We start from the raw sequence: 14,328 nt of genomic DNA, 5'->3' as shown, positions 1-14,328 counted from the left end.
CCTTCTGACTGGGCTTTTCCCAGGATGGCATGCCACTGGATTGGGCAGGGGTTTATGTTCCTCATGGTGCTGCAGACTGAACATCACCACCAAGGAACTGGAGAGGAACAGGAGCAGGACCTTATCACCTCAAGCCCTGCAGCAGGGAAGCAGATTGCATTTCAGGCAGCAGCCCCAAGCAGAGCTGGGTTCAGGTTTTCAATGCCCTCAGATTCCTTTGGTAGCTGTGTGTATGGACAGGGATGGGGAATGATTCAACCTGTTGACTTACTGCCTGTTTTTTTTTCTGGTGCCTGCAGGTCAGTAGATATCAGCCCAACCAGACTGCACAGCTTAGCTCAGCACTTTAGACACCGGAGCTCCAGTTTGGAGTCACAAGGAAAGCTCCTTGGCTCAGAAAATGAGACAGGGAGCCCTGATTTCTACACCCCAAGGACTCGTAGCAGTAACGGCTCTGACCCCATGGACGACTGCTCTTCCTGCACCAGCCATTCCAGCTCGGAGCACTACTACCCTGCTCAGATGAACCCCAACTACTCCACCCTGGCAGAGGATTCCCCGTCAAAAGCCAGAGAACGGCAGAGGCAAAGGCACAAATCAGCAGGAAACCTGGTCTCTTCCAATTCAGGGAGCATGCCCAACCTGGCTGCGAGGAACGGGACGGGACACCACCGTGTCTACCTGCACAGCCAGAGCCAACCCTCCTCCCAGTACAGGATCAAAGAATATCCCCTGTACATCGAGGGCAGCTCCACGCCTGTGGTGGTGCGGAGCCTGGAGAACGACCAGGAGGGACACTACAGCGTGAAAGCACAATTCAAAACCTCCAACTCCTACACAGCGGGGGGAATGTTTAAGGAGAACTGGCACGGGGATGAAGTGGACTCGGTCAGGCTCACCCCGTCCCGCTCCCAGATCATAAGGACTCCATCTCTGGGCAGGGAGGGCCACGAGAAGGGCTCGGGTAGGACTGCGGTGTCGGACGAGCTGCGGCTCTGGTACCAGCGCTCCACGGCCTCCCACAAGGAGCACAGCCGCCTCTCGCACACGAGCTCCACCTCCTCGGACAGCAGCTCCCAGTACAGCACATCTTCTCAAAGCACCTTTGTGGCACACAGCCGGGTCACGAGAATGCCTCAGATGTGTAAAGCAACATCAGGTGAGAGCCAGGCCCGGGCAGAGGGGCGGGAGGGATGGGAGCCTCATTCGGCCCCAATCTATGCCAGGTGTTACACCCCAGCTGGAGAGCAGTGCCAGAACACAGCACGTTATCTGGCCTGCACACACTGCTCACCAGGCCTGGAGGTGTAACACTGCGGGGCAAGCCTTGTCCGAGACGTTCATCAATGGGAATGTTTGGAAACATCCATGGAGATCATCACTTCTCAATGATGGGCTCAAAAGACAGAGAGGGACCAAAGCCTGGTTATTGCCAGGTCTTTCCTTGGTGTGCAGTTGGGTTTTGGGTGATGGCACTAGAAGCTGAAGGTGACAAAGCCATGGGAGCATCACTATTCATAATCACAGCGAGGGGAGCAATGAAGCAAGCAGGAGTTCAGCACAGACTAGGAGAATATATGTACTCACTGAAACACCAAAAGTATGAGAAAGGTTAAGTGGGGTATTTTAGCCTCTCCACCCCCCACGAAAATGTTTGAGCGATGACATCTTTGTGCACTGCTGAGACTTGGTTTTCCCATGCAACTTCAATAACTCTGTTGATAATACCCTGAAACTCAGAGTGCTGAAGTTTTCCAGTAATTTGCCTCTCTGTTATGTACAGAGCATTGCTGTTAATATTAAACATATATGTTATGTATACCTCTGTGCTGTTAATGTTAAATGGTAAGAAAACAGTCAAATTCATTACACTGAGAAGGAAGGCTACAATGTGTGTGAAACAGTCCAGGGTTAAATAAATATTTAGCCATCAGTCACTCCTTGTCCAGCCAGTGTGGACAGATCAAGGACTTGCTAAAAACCTGAGCCACATGCCTCAGCCTCAGCCTGGGAGACACCATTGCTCCAGCTGCACTTGCCACTGCCTCCCAGGCATTCCAGTGCATTGTCCACCCGTGCTGGCTGCTGGCCTTCTGCCACCCCAGCATGGTGTCCAGTCCATGGTGACCACCACGCTGGCACCAGGGGGGCCCTGCACTCGCTGCCAACTCCAGTGGGGAGTCAGAGGCTCCTCATGGGCCACCAGCAGCTGCCCCAGAAGGGGCTGATTGATGTGTGATGCCAACACTCATAGGAGTACCAGGGGTGGACCGAGACACAACTGAGCAGCTGCTAGAACCATCCTCTGTCTCCCTATGAAAATCTGTCTTCCTCCCTTTGGTTGATTGGCATTTCTGTTCCATGCAGCAAGAGAAAATGCTTGAACACTGGAAAGCTTTTGGTTAGCCTTGAAAATGGTACCAGTTCAAGAAAATGGTGGGTTGGGGTGAGAGCACATAAAGATCACTGTTGGTCAGTCCATTCCCTAACTCAGCTGGGGCTTTAAACCTAAATGTGATACCTGTGCAGCACAAGAATGTTCAGTGATCACAGCATGGCCTGACCAGTTGGCAGCATAGATTTGTTTTGTGTTCAGAGTCTGTTTCCAGTCACAGCTATGGGAGGATACTGACCTCAGGAGCTCTCAGCTCCAGAAGCAGATTAAAGTTTGGTTTTCCCTTTTGGTGTCATTTGGCAGCAGCTAAAGAATTTAACAGCAGAGAGAGGGGTGCCAGGTAGAAGCCTCCATAATTTCAGCTGATCAGTCCTAGCTGATAGGTCCATTGGGCTGCACACTGTCCTTCAAAGAGGATGAGACTTCTGGCATGTATTAAATTCTAAGGCATGTATTAAATTCAGAGGGTCAACACTGTATAGACTTGAGGAGGAGGAAAGATTAGTGAGGTGGTTTTATTTGCTGGACCCTCACCAGGGAAACTCCCCCAAGAACCACTGCCCATTTATAGTCCAGCTTGCTTCTGTCTTCGTTCAAGCATGCTAAGCCTTCCTTTGGTCTTTCATAGGACTGTCAACAAAGGCAGGTATTTTTTTACAAATCCACAGGGAAAGGAAGTTGTAGCTTTTGAAATCTTCAGAGCAGTGTACTTGTCCAGGCTCTCAGCACTGCCAGCCCTGGCTCCTGGGGACACAGAGCATCTCCCACCACTGCTGGAAACAGGAGGCTGAGCCTGGCAGGCTGAGCTCCTCCAGTTCAGGACTATGGAGTCCAGGCAGCAGCAACCACGTTTCTGTGCTGGGAGAAGTGTGGTGTGTGCCAGGCAGGATCAGGAGAGTCTGAGTGGCTGTATTGAGCTGGAGACTGAGCATTCTTGCAGAGCTGAGGCCAGATCCAGCCCGTGACGTGCAGCAGTGTCAGCAGAGGCTGAGCTCTTGTGCCATGTTGGGGCACAGTCACCCCGGAAAGGGGCGAGGTCTGTCCCAGGCTGTGTTTGCTCACAGCCAGACATGTTTCTGCTGGTCTGACCAGCTGATGCTTCTGAACCACCCTGACCTTTGTGTTCTCACCTCACCAGTCGTTTTTCTCCACCCCTGGTTGTTTTCCAGCTGCCTTACCTCACAGCCAGAGGAGTTCCACGCCGTCGAGCGAGCTCGCAGCCACGCCGCCGGGCAGCCCCCACCACATTCTCACGTGGCAGACTGGGTGAGTGTCTGTGGGGTCAGGCTAGAGAATCCACCTCCCTCCGTGCCAGTGAGAAAAAGCTCCCCACACACAAGCACAGCTGTGGGGAATGTTCTCCATGTGCTCCATAGCCTCTATCCACATGGAGCATTTCCAGTCCCCCACCTGCTCTCTCGTGGTGATGGAGCTCTGGTTTAGACTGAGCAAGACATGGCTGAGTCATCCACACCCAGCACTGCTCCAAGCAGTGTCAGATCCACAGGGAAAGGAGCCCTGCAGGTTCCTCCTGCTTGGACAGTCTCCTTGCTTCTGTCTTCTTTGTATGTTGAAATAGCCGATGTTTCTTTTTTAGCAGCTATCACACTGGCTGTCCACACCAAGACCTTGTTGAAAAGGCAAGGTTCAGTGCCTGCCATATCTGTGTGTGCAGCAACCTCATTTTTCTGCTCAGTTTTCCCCAGCAATGTGTCTGCATGACTTTTAAGGGCATCTTTTTTCAGCTACCACTAACATGAAGGTTCTTTACCAGAGTGTGAGGGAAGCATTACACACCCATAGCCATTGCTAATGTAAATACAGTCATTGGGTTCTTTGGCACCTCTTTACAAGGCAGGGAGTAAATAAACACCCTTTTGCAAGCTCCCATGGGTATTCTCTAGCACTCTTTGTCCAGCAATTCTGTCCTGCCATTGAAATAAAGGTCATTTCCAGATCCCATCTAACTCAGCACATCCTAAATTGTGGGATGAGATTTTGGCAAGATCAGCTAGATCTGACACTACAGTCCTCAAAATACCCCAGGATTTGAATGGGAAAACAGATCTGATACCTGAGTCATGAATTGGGACTTAGAAAACATTTCACTGTGCAGCCACTGGAAAATCTCCTGCTCTTTAATTACCCATGTCACCTATGACCAGGTTTGACCTCTGGTTTTACTCCAGCACTGTACTTTTAAATTGGAGATGAGGAGAACCATAACCACAACCCCTTAGGCTTACCTGGATTTTAAATTCACACATTTGACATCCAGCCTCATATGGTGTTTGCATGTGCTTCCAGCTTTAGAACAGGAGAATGTTCTTGGTCCCAATTCACAAAAAGTCATGGGATAGCAAGATAGGCAAAATGGTGTCTGCCTTTACCATACACTGCAATTTCCACTATTAAGGGTTTGAGACTAAATTCAAATCTTAGTCTCAGTCTCCATCCCAATCCTAATTCTTCTGAATGTCTCAGTGATGATCAGAATTAAAATTGGTGAGCAGCCAGCTGAGACATCTGTTTGGATAATCCCAGCTTTTCTTATTTTTCCATTCAAGCTGTCCTGCACCTTGCCTCTCACACCAAAAATACTTCAGGCTAAATTCTTAGCTAGTGGAAGTGCAGGTACCTGGATTTATAGCTTAGGCCTTGCACCAACACCCAGCGCAAAAAGAATTGGAGACAAATCAACATTTGTTTTGTACCTGAGCATAGCACCCAAGGTGTATGTATATAAATACAGGAGTGGATCCAGTCTGCCATTAGATGCACAACAGATTCCTCCACTGCAGGAGTGGCTGTGCCCACCCAGCACGACTCAACAGATTGACAGTTCTCCCCAACGTGTTTTTGTGTCACTAACTTTTCCTAAAGATGATTCATCAACTTGTTTCCCCACTGGATTAATAAGCTCATAACAATGTCTGTGTCACTTCTTTTCTTTAACATTTCCTCTCTCCTCTTTCCTCCTTTTTTGCTCTCCTTTGTTCAGAGAAGCAACAGACAACTCACCCACTATGGATGAGTCTCAGTCTCCAACCCACCAAAGTACTGATGAATAGAGGTATAGTAAGGGAACGTTTTGTTCTTTCCTCCCCGTGCCCCACAGTCGGCGAGCACAGTGGAGTGCCCGGCGTGCCGCTGTCCCTGCCCTTCGGCCGGCCGTGTGCCCTCTGGGTGCCAGCCCTGCCCTTCGGCCGTGTGCCCTCTGTGTGCCAGCTGTGTGCCCTCTGGGTGCCAGCCCTGCCCTTCAGCCATGTGCCCTCTGTGTGCCAGCCCTGCCTTCGGCCGTGTGCCCTCTGTGTGCCAGCCCTGCCCTTCAGCCGTGTGCCCTCTGTGTGCCAGCCCTGCCTTCGGCCGTGTGCCCTCTGTGTGCCAGCCCAGCCCTCCAGCCGTGTGCCCTCTGTGTGCCAGCGAGGCTCCCTGCAGGCCTTGGGAGCATTCCCACCCTCAGAGCCTTCCAGCGAGTCCCTGCCTGTGGCATTTCCCCTGTGAAAGGGACTTGGGGCCAGCCTGCTCTGTGTCCCTGCCAAGAAAGTGGGGAGGGGGGGCAGCGAGCCTGTGACTCAGGAGAATTGGAAGCAGCGTGGGCAGAGAGCTCTGGGAACAGTCTGGGAGCGGCGTGGTGGGGACAGGAGCTCGGGTGAGCTCCCGGCCTCGCTCCAGCCACGGCTCCATCACACCTTCCTCCTCCCTCCCTCTGCAGAGCTGAGGCTGACTGCAGCAGCAGCACCAGCAGGGAGGTTTTATGGAACAAGGAGCAACCCTGGCCCCATTCCTGTGGGTAGACAGAGGGGGAAGGGTGGAGGGAACAAAAAAACCCTCAGAGTATTTCTATTTTAATTAAACTGCCATCGTTGTCTGACACTCTCATTTGAATCTACATCCATTCACAGCTGGCATCTGTCAAGTACTTCAAGCCCAGCTTTCTAGAGGTTTATCCCATAAACCTCTGTACTCCAGCACAGAGCTGAGAAACAAAAGGCTCTTTAACATGCAAATATCGATGCTCTTGCTTAGGTTCCTCTCAGACACCAATGCCAAGGAAAGGTGGAAAACAGGGCAAAGGAAGTAGGAACTGCACCAGATGTGAGATCAGTCCTGTGAGGTGGGGAAGGAATGTAAGAAGGAGTGAGGGAATGTAAGAAGGAGTGAGAATCTCTCAGTAAACAGAAAAAATATGCATCTCCTGCTTTTGGCCTCAAAACAGTCTCGAGTTTGGAAGTTGGTTCAAATCAAAGTGTGAGGGAGAGACAGCAATTCTGGCTACAACTGCACAGATATAGCAGTCACTTTTCGAAAGATCCAGATTTTGACCTGTTTTCCTCTGGGAAGGAGCTCCACAGCCTAAGCCAGGAGCTGATACTGGGTAGAGCTCTTAACTTAAATAGCAAAGAAAGTTCTTATGAATTGTCACGTCTACTCAGTCCAGACAAAGAAAAAGCCAGGCAGCAAAAGAAGCAGTACTTTGTCAGGAAAAATAGCCTGAGATGAGGACTAGGCTGCAGCAGCAGAACATGGTCCTTCCCACATCAGACCTGGCATGCTCTCACTAGTCCCCTCCTGGTTCATCCCTGGAGAGCCACGACACTCTGGGACTGCTCAGTGATGCACAAGCCTCTGCCCAGAGCAGAAGTGCTACAGAAAGTGCCACAGAAAGTGCCACCACCCTCCTCCTTCAGCATTCCCACTGGGTGATACAGCACATGTGCGAGTGAGCTGCTCTAAGGACTTGCTCCTTGGAGAGCATCCTATAGAAAAATCTCTGTCCCAGCTTAGTGCTGAGCAGGACAGCAGGCAGAGCCTCAGGCAGGGCAGAGGCACAGCACTGCTGCTGCAGCCAGGGCAGGGGTCTGTGAATAACCCTGCATTCCTCTCCACCCATAACACAATGTTTTGTGCTCATGGTTGAACTTCCCAGGAGCACTCACTGTCCTAACAAAGCTTCCTTTCTCCTGCAGGAACTACAATGATAGCTGTTTCCTGGATTCTCCCCTCTATCCAGAATTAGCAGATGTCCAGTGGTATGGGCAGGAAAAAGCCAAGCCTGGAACTCTAGTGTGAACCCCTGACCTCAAGTTAATCACATCAATGCCATTCTGAGATCACCTCACTGCCTCTCATTTGCCTTACCCAGATGCACTGTCACCCAGCACCAGCTTCAACTCTAAGCACTTTTCTCACGATGCAATTCAAGACAACATTTATGGAACACTGGCCCTGAGACACGCACCACGGCAGCGGCGCGCAGCACATCCCGTGCCAGACGGTGCCCGTCCCTCCCACGGCCACGGGGCAGCGGGGGAGAGGAGCAGCCATCTGAAGAGTCAGTTTCAAACCTGGAGTTCCTTTCCTTTCCTTTCAAGGCTCGTATCAAAGATTAGTGTTCCACAGCACGTAACAGCAGCAAGAGTTCTGTGACCGCAAGCTGAAGCCAACAGTATTAGTTTGAAGTGGGTGGGAATAGGACAGAGGCTGAGAAATGGAGACCATATTCCTGAAAGTGCATCTGTTCTGCAACAGTAAATCCCATCACTTCAGAGATGTGTCAGTCTCACAATCAGGTCAGCACTGCCAAAGATCTCCACACCACTGTTGGCAGGATGAGTTGCTCAGCAAGTTCTAGCTACAAGAATATCTCCCTTCTTTAACTCGATGGCAGACACGACCACCCCCTGCAAAATGGCATTTCCTTCTTCATTTGGAGTCCACCTACACGCAAGCAAAACAACCCCCTGTGCTGCAGACACACCCGAGGTCTGGGCTGGTATCACAGCATCGCTGTCTGCAAGCCACTCTTGAACTGGACAGACAAGGTTTACAAAGGCATTACCTAAAGCAGAGGCAAGTACTGCACTCACAGCACCTCTGTGGCTGGCACAGAGTGCCCACCAATACATGGAGATGTTGGAATTGTATTGGTTGTTCTGATACAGATAAAAATTGCCAAAAAAACCTTTCTACAAACAGACGCGGCCAATAAATTGGAATTCTATTTCTGCACAAAGCGTTAACGTGAAATCCAAGGGAAAGCACATCGCGATCGACCTGACACGGCCAAGCTGCGTTCACATACTGGTTCCACTCCTCTTCCCTTCGTTAGCACCAGTGTAGCAAAGGGCTCGTCACCCGTGTGCTGCCGTGTGGGAGAACTGGTCTGTCAGGAAGCAGGAGGGCTCCTGGAGCGGGGTTGGACAACGAGCAGACAGGCAAATCTTCCCTTGAGAGAGAAAAAGGGAAGCGACCGAGCGAGGGTCAGACGAGCGGGAGCTGCCTGCGGCCACCGAACGGAGCAGCACGAGCCCGGCCTGGAGGAGCTGCAAGTTTACACATACTTTAGAGCAATGCTTTATACATGTCAAGCCATGGAACTTTCAAAGGCCTCAAAGACACTTTTGTAAGGAACAAGTGCACAATCTAGGTGGATGTTGAAGCTGGCACGTCTTAGTCTTCACTGCGGTGCTATGCTGTTTTTATTGCCACTCGATGGGGGCGGGCGCCCGGCCTTCCCCCGTTGGTGCGTGCAAACGATGATTTCCTATGGGAAAGGCATTAAAAGAAACGGCTGGAGGGGGTTACTTTGTGAAAAGCAGAAACTGAAGTTAGCTTTAGTTTAAGGAAAAAGGAAAAAAAGTGTGAGAGAGTGTGTGAGTGTGAGAGTGTGTGTTCCAAGAATAACAACAGCGTCTACCAGACAAAGTAGAGCGAAACGTTTCAAATTAAACACTGCGACTTGGGGGGCTGCCACACCTTTTGGTATTAAGATTGCTGGAAAACTGCATTCCAGGCTTTAAAAGAGAATGGGTTCTGTGTAATTAGGCTTTGAAAAACGATGGGGTTTCTAAACATTAATTCAAGCAGCTCATGCCAATTCCTTTCTGCAACTCACACCAGAAGTGTTGGCTTTGGTTCCCTGCACTGCTGCTTTGCATCACTGGCGAGGTGGGGAGGAGGCCTTGCAGAGATGAGGCAGTGACAGGCAGAAAGGCTGTTACCTGTCCAGGGAAACCTGTGGCAGAGCCAGGAGTGGATGGGACAAGAGGCCAGGCTGGATGGGGCTCTGAGCAACCCGGTCTAGTGGAAGGTGTCCCTGCCCCACGGCAGGGGTTGGGACCAGATGATGTCACTTCCAACACAAACCCTTCCGTAATTCTGTGATAAGGAAACTCTTTTATGTTCACACATGAAGCATAAACGAATTATCCCTCTGAAAAAAAACCCACACAAACACTGGCAAAGGGTTTACAAAGGTGAGCACACAAACCTTGTGCTTCTGGGCCTCCCTGAAGCATCACCCGGGAGTGCAGCGCACCGTGACAGTAATTGAAGCCTTACTTTCAATTCTGGAAGAACAGCCAGTGGTGAGATTGCAGCCTTTATCTGGACAAGCAAAATGCTGTTTTCACCATCTCTTTGTGCTTTGGGGTCTTTAACATAGGAATTATTTCAAGCTCCTAATTGGATTTTTAGCTGGATAAGAGATAGTACTGATTAATGACATTTACTGATAAAATTTGGTAGCTGAAGTAAAAGGATTAAATAAGGACCAAATTAAGCTACAGCAAATAATTTAGCCCAAGGATTTTTAGGGGCTCTGAGCAACTGTCTGTTTTCTTTTTAATTTCCCTGGTAAGTGGTTTGGGTTTGTTTTTTTTTCTCTGTGTACCTTCTTTTAATTAAAAAGAATTCAACAACAGCGGCACTATGAGGCCTCTGGGCACTACAGGAAGAAACATTAATTCCTCCAAGACCAGCTCTGCAGTTTTGCAGCAAAGGTTAAAAGGTGGCAGCCCTGAAATTAGGGGGGAAATAAAAATAGTTAGCCTGAATTGCAAACAGGCTGAAGTGGAGAAAAAGCTTTCTAGAAACGGATTGAGTTTTGCTTTGCGTTCTGCTTTTCTGGTTTGCAATCAAGGCACATGTGAGCAGCCAGTCTGGTAGTAAAGACAGATTAAGTAAAACAGGTTTTACTGTTTAGCTCAATTCAATTAAACACAAATGTACATAAAATGTTAATCATATGAGATTAACATATTTAAGTATAACACGGAGGGGCATATACATAGCTATTATAGACAAGCACTTGACTACCAACTTAACCCCTCCTTTACTTTTTTATTTTTCAAGGCTCCATCTGCCATAAAGCCACAACCACGTTCAGTCTCTGTGTCTGACACTCCCTCTGTGTGGGCAGGAGCCGAGGGATGGTCCCTGCAGGGGCCGTGCTGGGAGGCAGGGTTTATTTTTAAATGATATTATATGCAGTCGAGTGTTGAAGATGTTGAATCAGTCCAATTTGTTTTCACTCTGTATTAGTTTTAGTTTCAGGCATAGCCGATCCCCATTCAGGTGCTATCAGATGACCAGTTACTGCTTAGTTAACTAGATGTAAAGTTTTACATATATATTAATGTCAATAGTTTTATTACAAGTTGTGTAAAATGGACTCTCTAGTTTAAAAAAAAGGAAAAAAAAAAAAGAAAAAAAATTAGGTCTCTCCTGAAATTGACTTTAGAGCATGGAAAATGATTTTACTGGATTCTGTTCAACTGTAATCAAGGAAAAAAATATGTATGTTGTAGAAAAAGTTGCAGAATTAAAAAAAATCTGCTTTTAATTTATTCTTTTTGTATTAAGAATTTGTATAGTTACCTTTACATTTTGCAAAACGGTGTTGTCAACACTTCCTTATTAAAGCATTTTCAAAATGAAACCTTGCCATGGTCTCATTGGGAGGGCAGAGCCCAGACAATCCTTACCACTGCTGGAGATGCTGGTCCAGATGTGTGCACAGCTGGCCAGGGTGTCCATGAGGGACCTGCTCCTTGGCTGACTGCAGGAAACACTGGCATTGCCCCAAAAAAGCCCATCCCTTAGAGAGCCCTCGGGATTCAGCGCCCAGCAGATCCATGCTGGCTCCATGCCATCTTCTCCCAAGCACTGGTCCCAGGGGCTCAGGAGGAGCAAGATGTGACTGATGTCCCACCACTGTGGGAAGCAAAGTCACAAATTATATTTACTTCCAAAACACAACTGGAAATAACTAAAATTAACGCTCACTTACGTGGATTGGATGCCAAGTTGCTGCAAGGCTGTTTCAGCAATGCCAGCAGATGTGGGGCAGGCTTCAGCACCAGCACATTCCAAGTGCCTGTTTGGTGACTTCCTGAGGGAACCCGCTCCAAGAGGCTGCTCTAGCTCAGCAGGGCAGCAGTGACCCCTGAGCAGGGTTAGGGACATCTCCTGACATCACCGTTGTCCCCCTCTGTGGCCCCTCTGGCCACCCAGCACCCCTCAAAACCACAGGCAGCTTCCAACAGCCAGAGTCTCACATGGGGCCTCCCACACTTCCAGTGCTTCCTGCTTCTTCCATTTATTCCCACTGTCCAGGGAGCCTCTTCCCCTCCCAGCACCTCCTGTATCATCCACCCAATCCCCCCACATCCCACAGGGAGCCACCAGTGGCAGCAGGCCAGAGCCAGGCAGCCCCTGTGACCATCACCCAGCACTGCCAAGCTGGGAACCATTGCCTGCAGGAAATCCCCAGGAGGGTCTGGGATGGACCAAACAGCCACAGCGAAGGTTTTCAGACAGCCCCTGAGCTCTGGGACCTTGGCTCTGATTTCTCAACAGTGACTCCAGTAGTGCTGCAGGTCGCTCTTCACCACCTCAGGAGCAGCTTTCAGGGCAGCCTGCTCCAGACTGTGGAAACCCAGGGCATTGGGAATATTTCTCTCTCTGCTCTGGGGTGCCCTGACCCCCAGGGAGCACTGACTGTGACCCTCATTCATGCAGAAAGTTTCCTAGACTTCAAGATAGACTAGAATCCACAAAAGGGTGAAATAGATTATAGAGAGTAGTGTAGGTGCATCATTTGGTGAGAAATTCAGGTTTTGGGATTTTTAGTGTGTTGTGGGTGGGAGCAAGATGGGGGCACAGGGTGTTGTCCTGGGCTGCTTCTTCATGCTTCCTCTTCTTTCTTCTTCCTGGGTTTGGGTGGCATTTTGTAGTTGGGCAGAAAAGTGCACATTGCAGGCTCTTTGGGATCAGTTATTGGGTTAAAAGGGAAAATAATCTAGGTGTCAGTTCTAATTGGATAATTTAGTCTTAAAAGACCTTGTAACAAGAGATTGTTACATTTTGTGCCTTCTAATGAAAAGCTGCGAATGCACAGTAGCGAGACTGTTTTCCTGATAAGAAATAATAAACACTTGAGTCCAAACATGAACTGCCATCTCAAGTGCCTTCAATCCAGACCCAGAGAAACCCACAAGTGGGACCCCCACACCAGGCCTGATACCAGCACTGCCCACCAGCCCTCTCGGAAGGCCCCACGTTGTGTTCTCATCCCCTGGGGGCAGGAGTCACTCTCTTCCCCTGAGAAGTGAAGCCACTTACTCCCCAGTCAGGTTCATTCTCTGGGCACGACTGGATTGATGGTGGTGATGTTATGGCAGCCAGCTGAAGAGGAACCCAGTTCCCCCATTAAACTGATCCCACACACACCTACCCTAAGAACCTTTGCACAAATAGCAAACAGGGAATTTAAGGCATTTAACCACCACCAGGCTCAACAATACCAGTCTCAGGCAGGTGCCCATAGTTTTAGAGTTCACCTTGCCCAGGCCCTTCCACAGCCAGGCTTGGGAAAGGGTCAGGGACTCCAAGAAATAACCAGGAGCACTGAAGTCCCAAAACCACTCCAGACACAGCTATGGCGAACTTGTGACTTCATCCTAGGGCTGCAAGTCTTAGGATTCAGCAGAGTTATTTCCGCCTAATGCAAGAATTATCAGAAATAAACATCTGGAAAAGCCCAGAGGGAAAAGTAAATCGCTAAACTGAAACATACCCTCCCCACCAAAAAAAAACCCCAAACTGTCAAGCAGTGTGACAGCTGCGCCACACCCACTCCTCCCTGAACTAGACTGAGGGTTGGGATTTTTTTGGCTAAGAGGCATTATTAACTATTTGATCATGGTCTGGTAGCTGCAATTTGTGGCCATCCAGCTGCAAAGAGCCTCCAACCGATGATGAAAAGCAGCTGCTGTAACAGTGTCCCCCTGGCCCCTGTCCCCCGAGGACCAGAGCTGGCTCTCACATGCTGGACAGCTGGAAATTCTTACACTGATATGCCGTGAGAAAGTAGTTCCCAGCCCCTCAGTTCCCCATACAGCACCATTCCAGGGATTGCAAGGGGATAAAGTTCTTCCGTCACGGGATTCATTCAAGCAAGGCGGCTGTATTTCAGGGACTGTCAGCAAGGAGGCACATTGCTTCAGCTGCATTCCTTAAAACCTGATCAGACTAAGACATTCCAACCTCAAATTCACATCCCTACAGGAGGTGCATCCCCACTCAAACCAGCACTCAGGGTACCATTAAAATTCTCCTCAATAATTAGCTCCAAGGCAGGAAGGAAAAATCCATCTAGCACTATTACAGATCCCCTAAGGAATCCGCTTCCCGCTAAAGCAGACGATACAACGCTCCTTAAACCATCTCCTGGGTACTCACTTGCTGCAGTTTCCAGGGAAATTACAGTTCTTCTGAACAAGGGACAATATTGTCCCTCAATTATTTACAGAGTTCAAAACTAAGGTCAAGATAAAGATTTAGAAACAGTTCAGGAAACTGTCTGGGTGGGGAGAGGGATAAAGTTGCAGTGTTACAAATGTTTCCGCTGTAATAACGCCCCCAAAGAGTATCTGCACAGATCACTTCAAAGAAAATCACCAGAAAGCACTGGTAATGAAACTCTTCCATGCTCTTGACATCTGCCCAGCTGCTCCCCACAAATCCCCATCTCCTCCCCAAAGGCCCTTCCCCCAAGAGACAGCAAGGCCTCATCAGCCTCATTTTATTACTTCTAAACCTTTGACATTTTCTCTGGGGTCAAACAGTCCAGACTGAAAATCTCCTGT

General features: G+C 49.3%; 1 protein-coding gene across 2 annotated transcripts in view; it reads left to right on the top strand.

The window, feature by feature from the left end:
* Window positions 1–11,112, top strand: part of FRMD4A (FERM domain containing 4A) — a 209,949-nt gene extending 198,837 nt beyond the window's left edge. For both annotated transcript variants that reach the window (XM_041483774.1, XM_041483776.1), the window contains exons 21-23: window positions 300–1,159; window positions 3,565–3,661; window positions 7,366–11,112. In XM_041483774.1, the coding sequence (XP_041339708.1) occupies window positions 300–1,159; window positions 3,565–3,661; window positions 7,366–7,468 (1,060 nt within the window). In that variant the 3' untranslated portion in view covers window positions 7,469–11,112. The remainder of the gene's footprint in view (window positions 1–299; window positions 1,160–3,564; window positions 3,662–7,365) is intronic.
* The last annotated feature ends 3,216 nt before the right edge of the window (window positions 11,113–14,328 follow it).

Source organism: Pyrgilauda ruficollis, unplaced genomic scaffold (assembly GCF_017590135.1).
Source record: "Pyrgilauda ruficollis isolate IOZ18807 unplaced genomic scaffold, ASM1759013v1 scaffold61, whole genome shotgun sequence".
NCBI lineage: Eukaryota > Metazoa > Chordata > Aves > Passeriformes > Passeridae > Pyrgilauda > Pyrgilauda ruficollis.
This window is presented reverse-complemented; position numbering and strand designations above follow the sequence as displayed.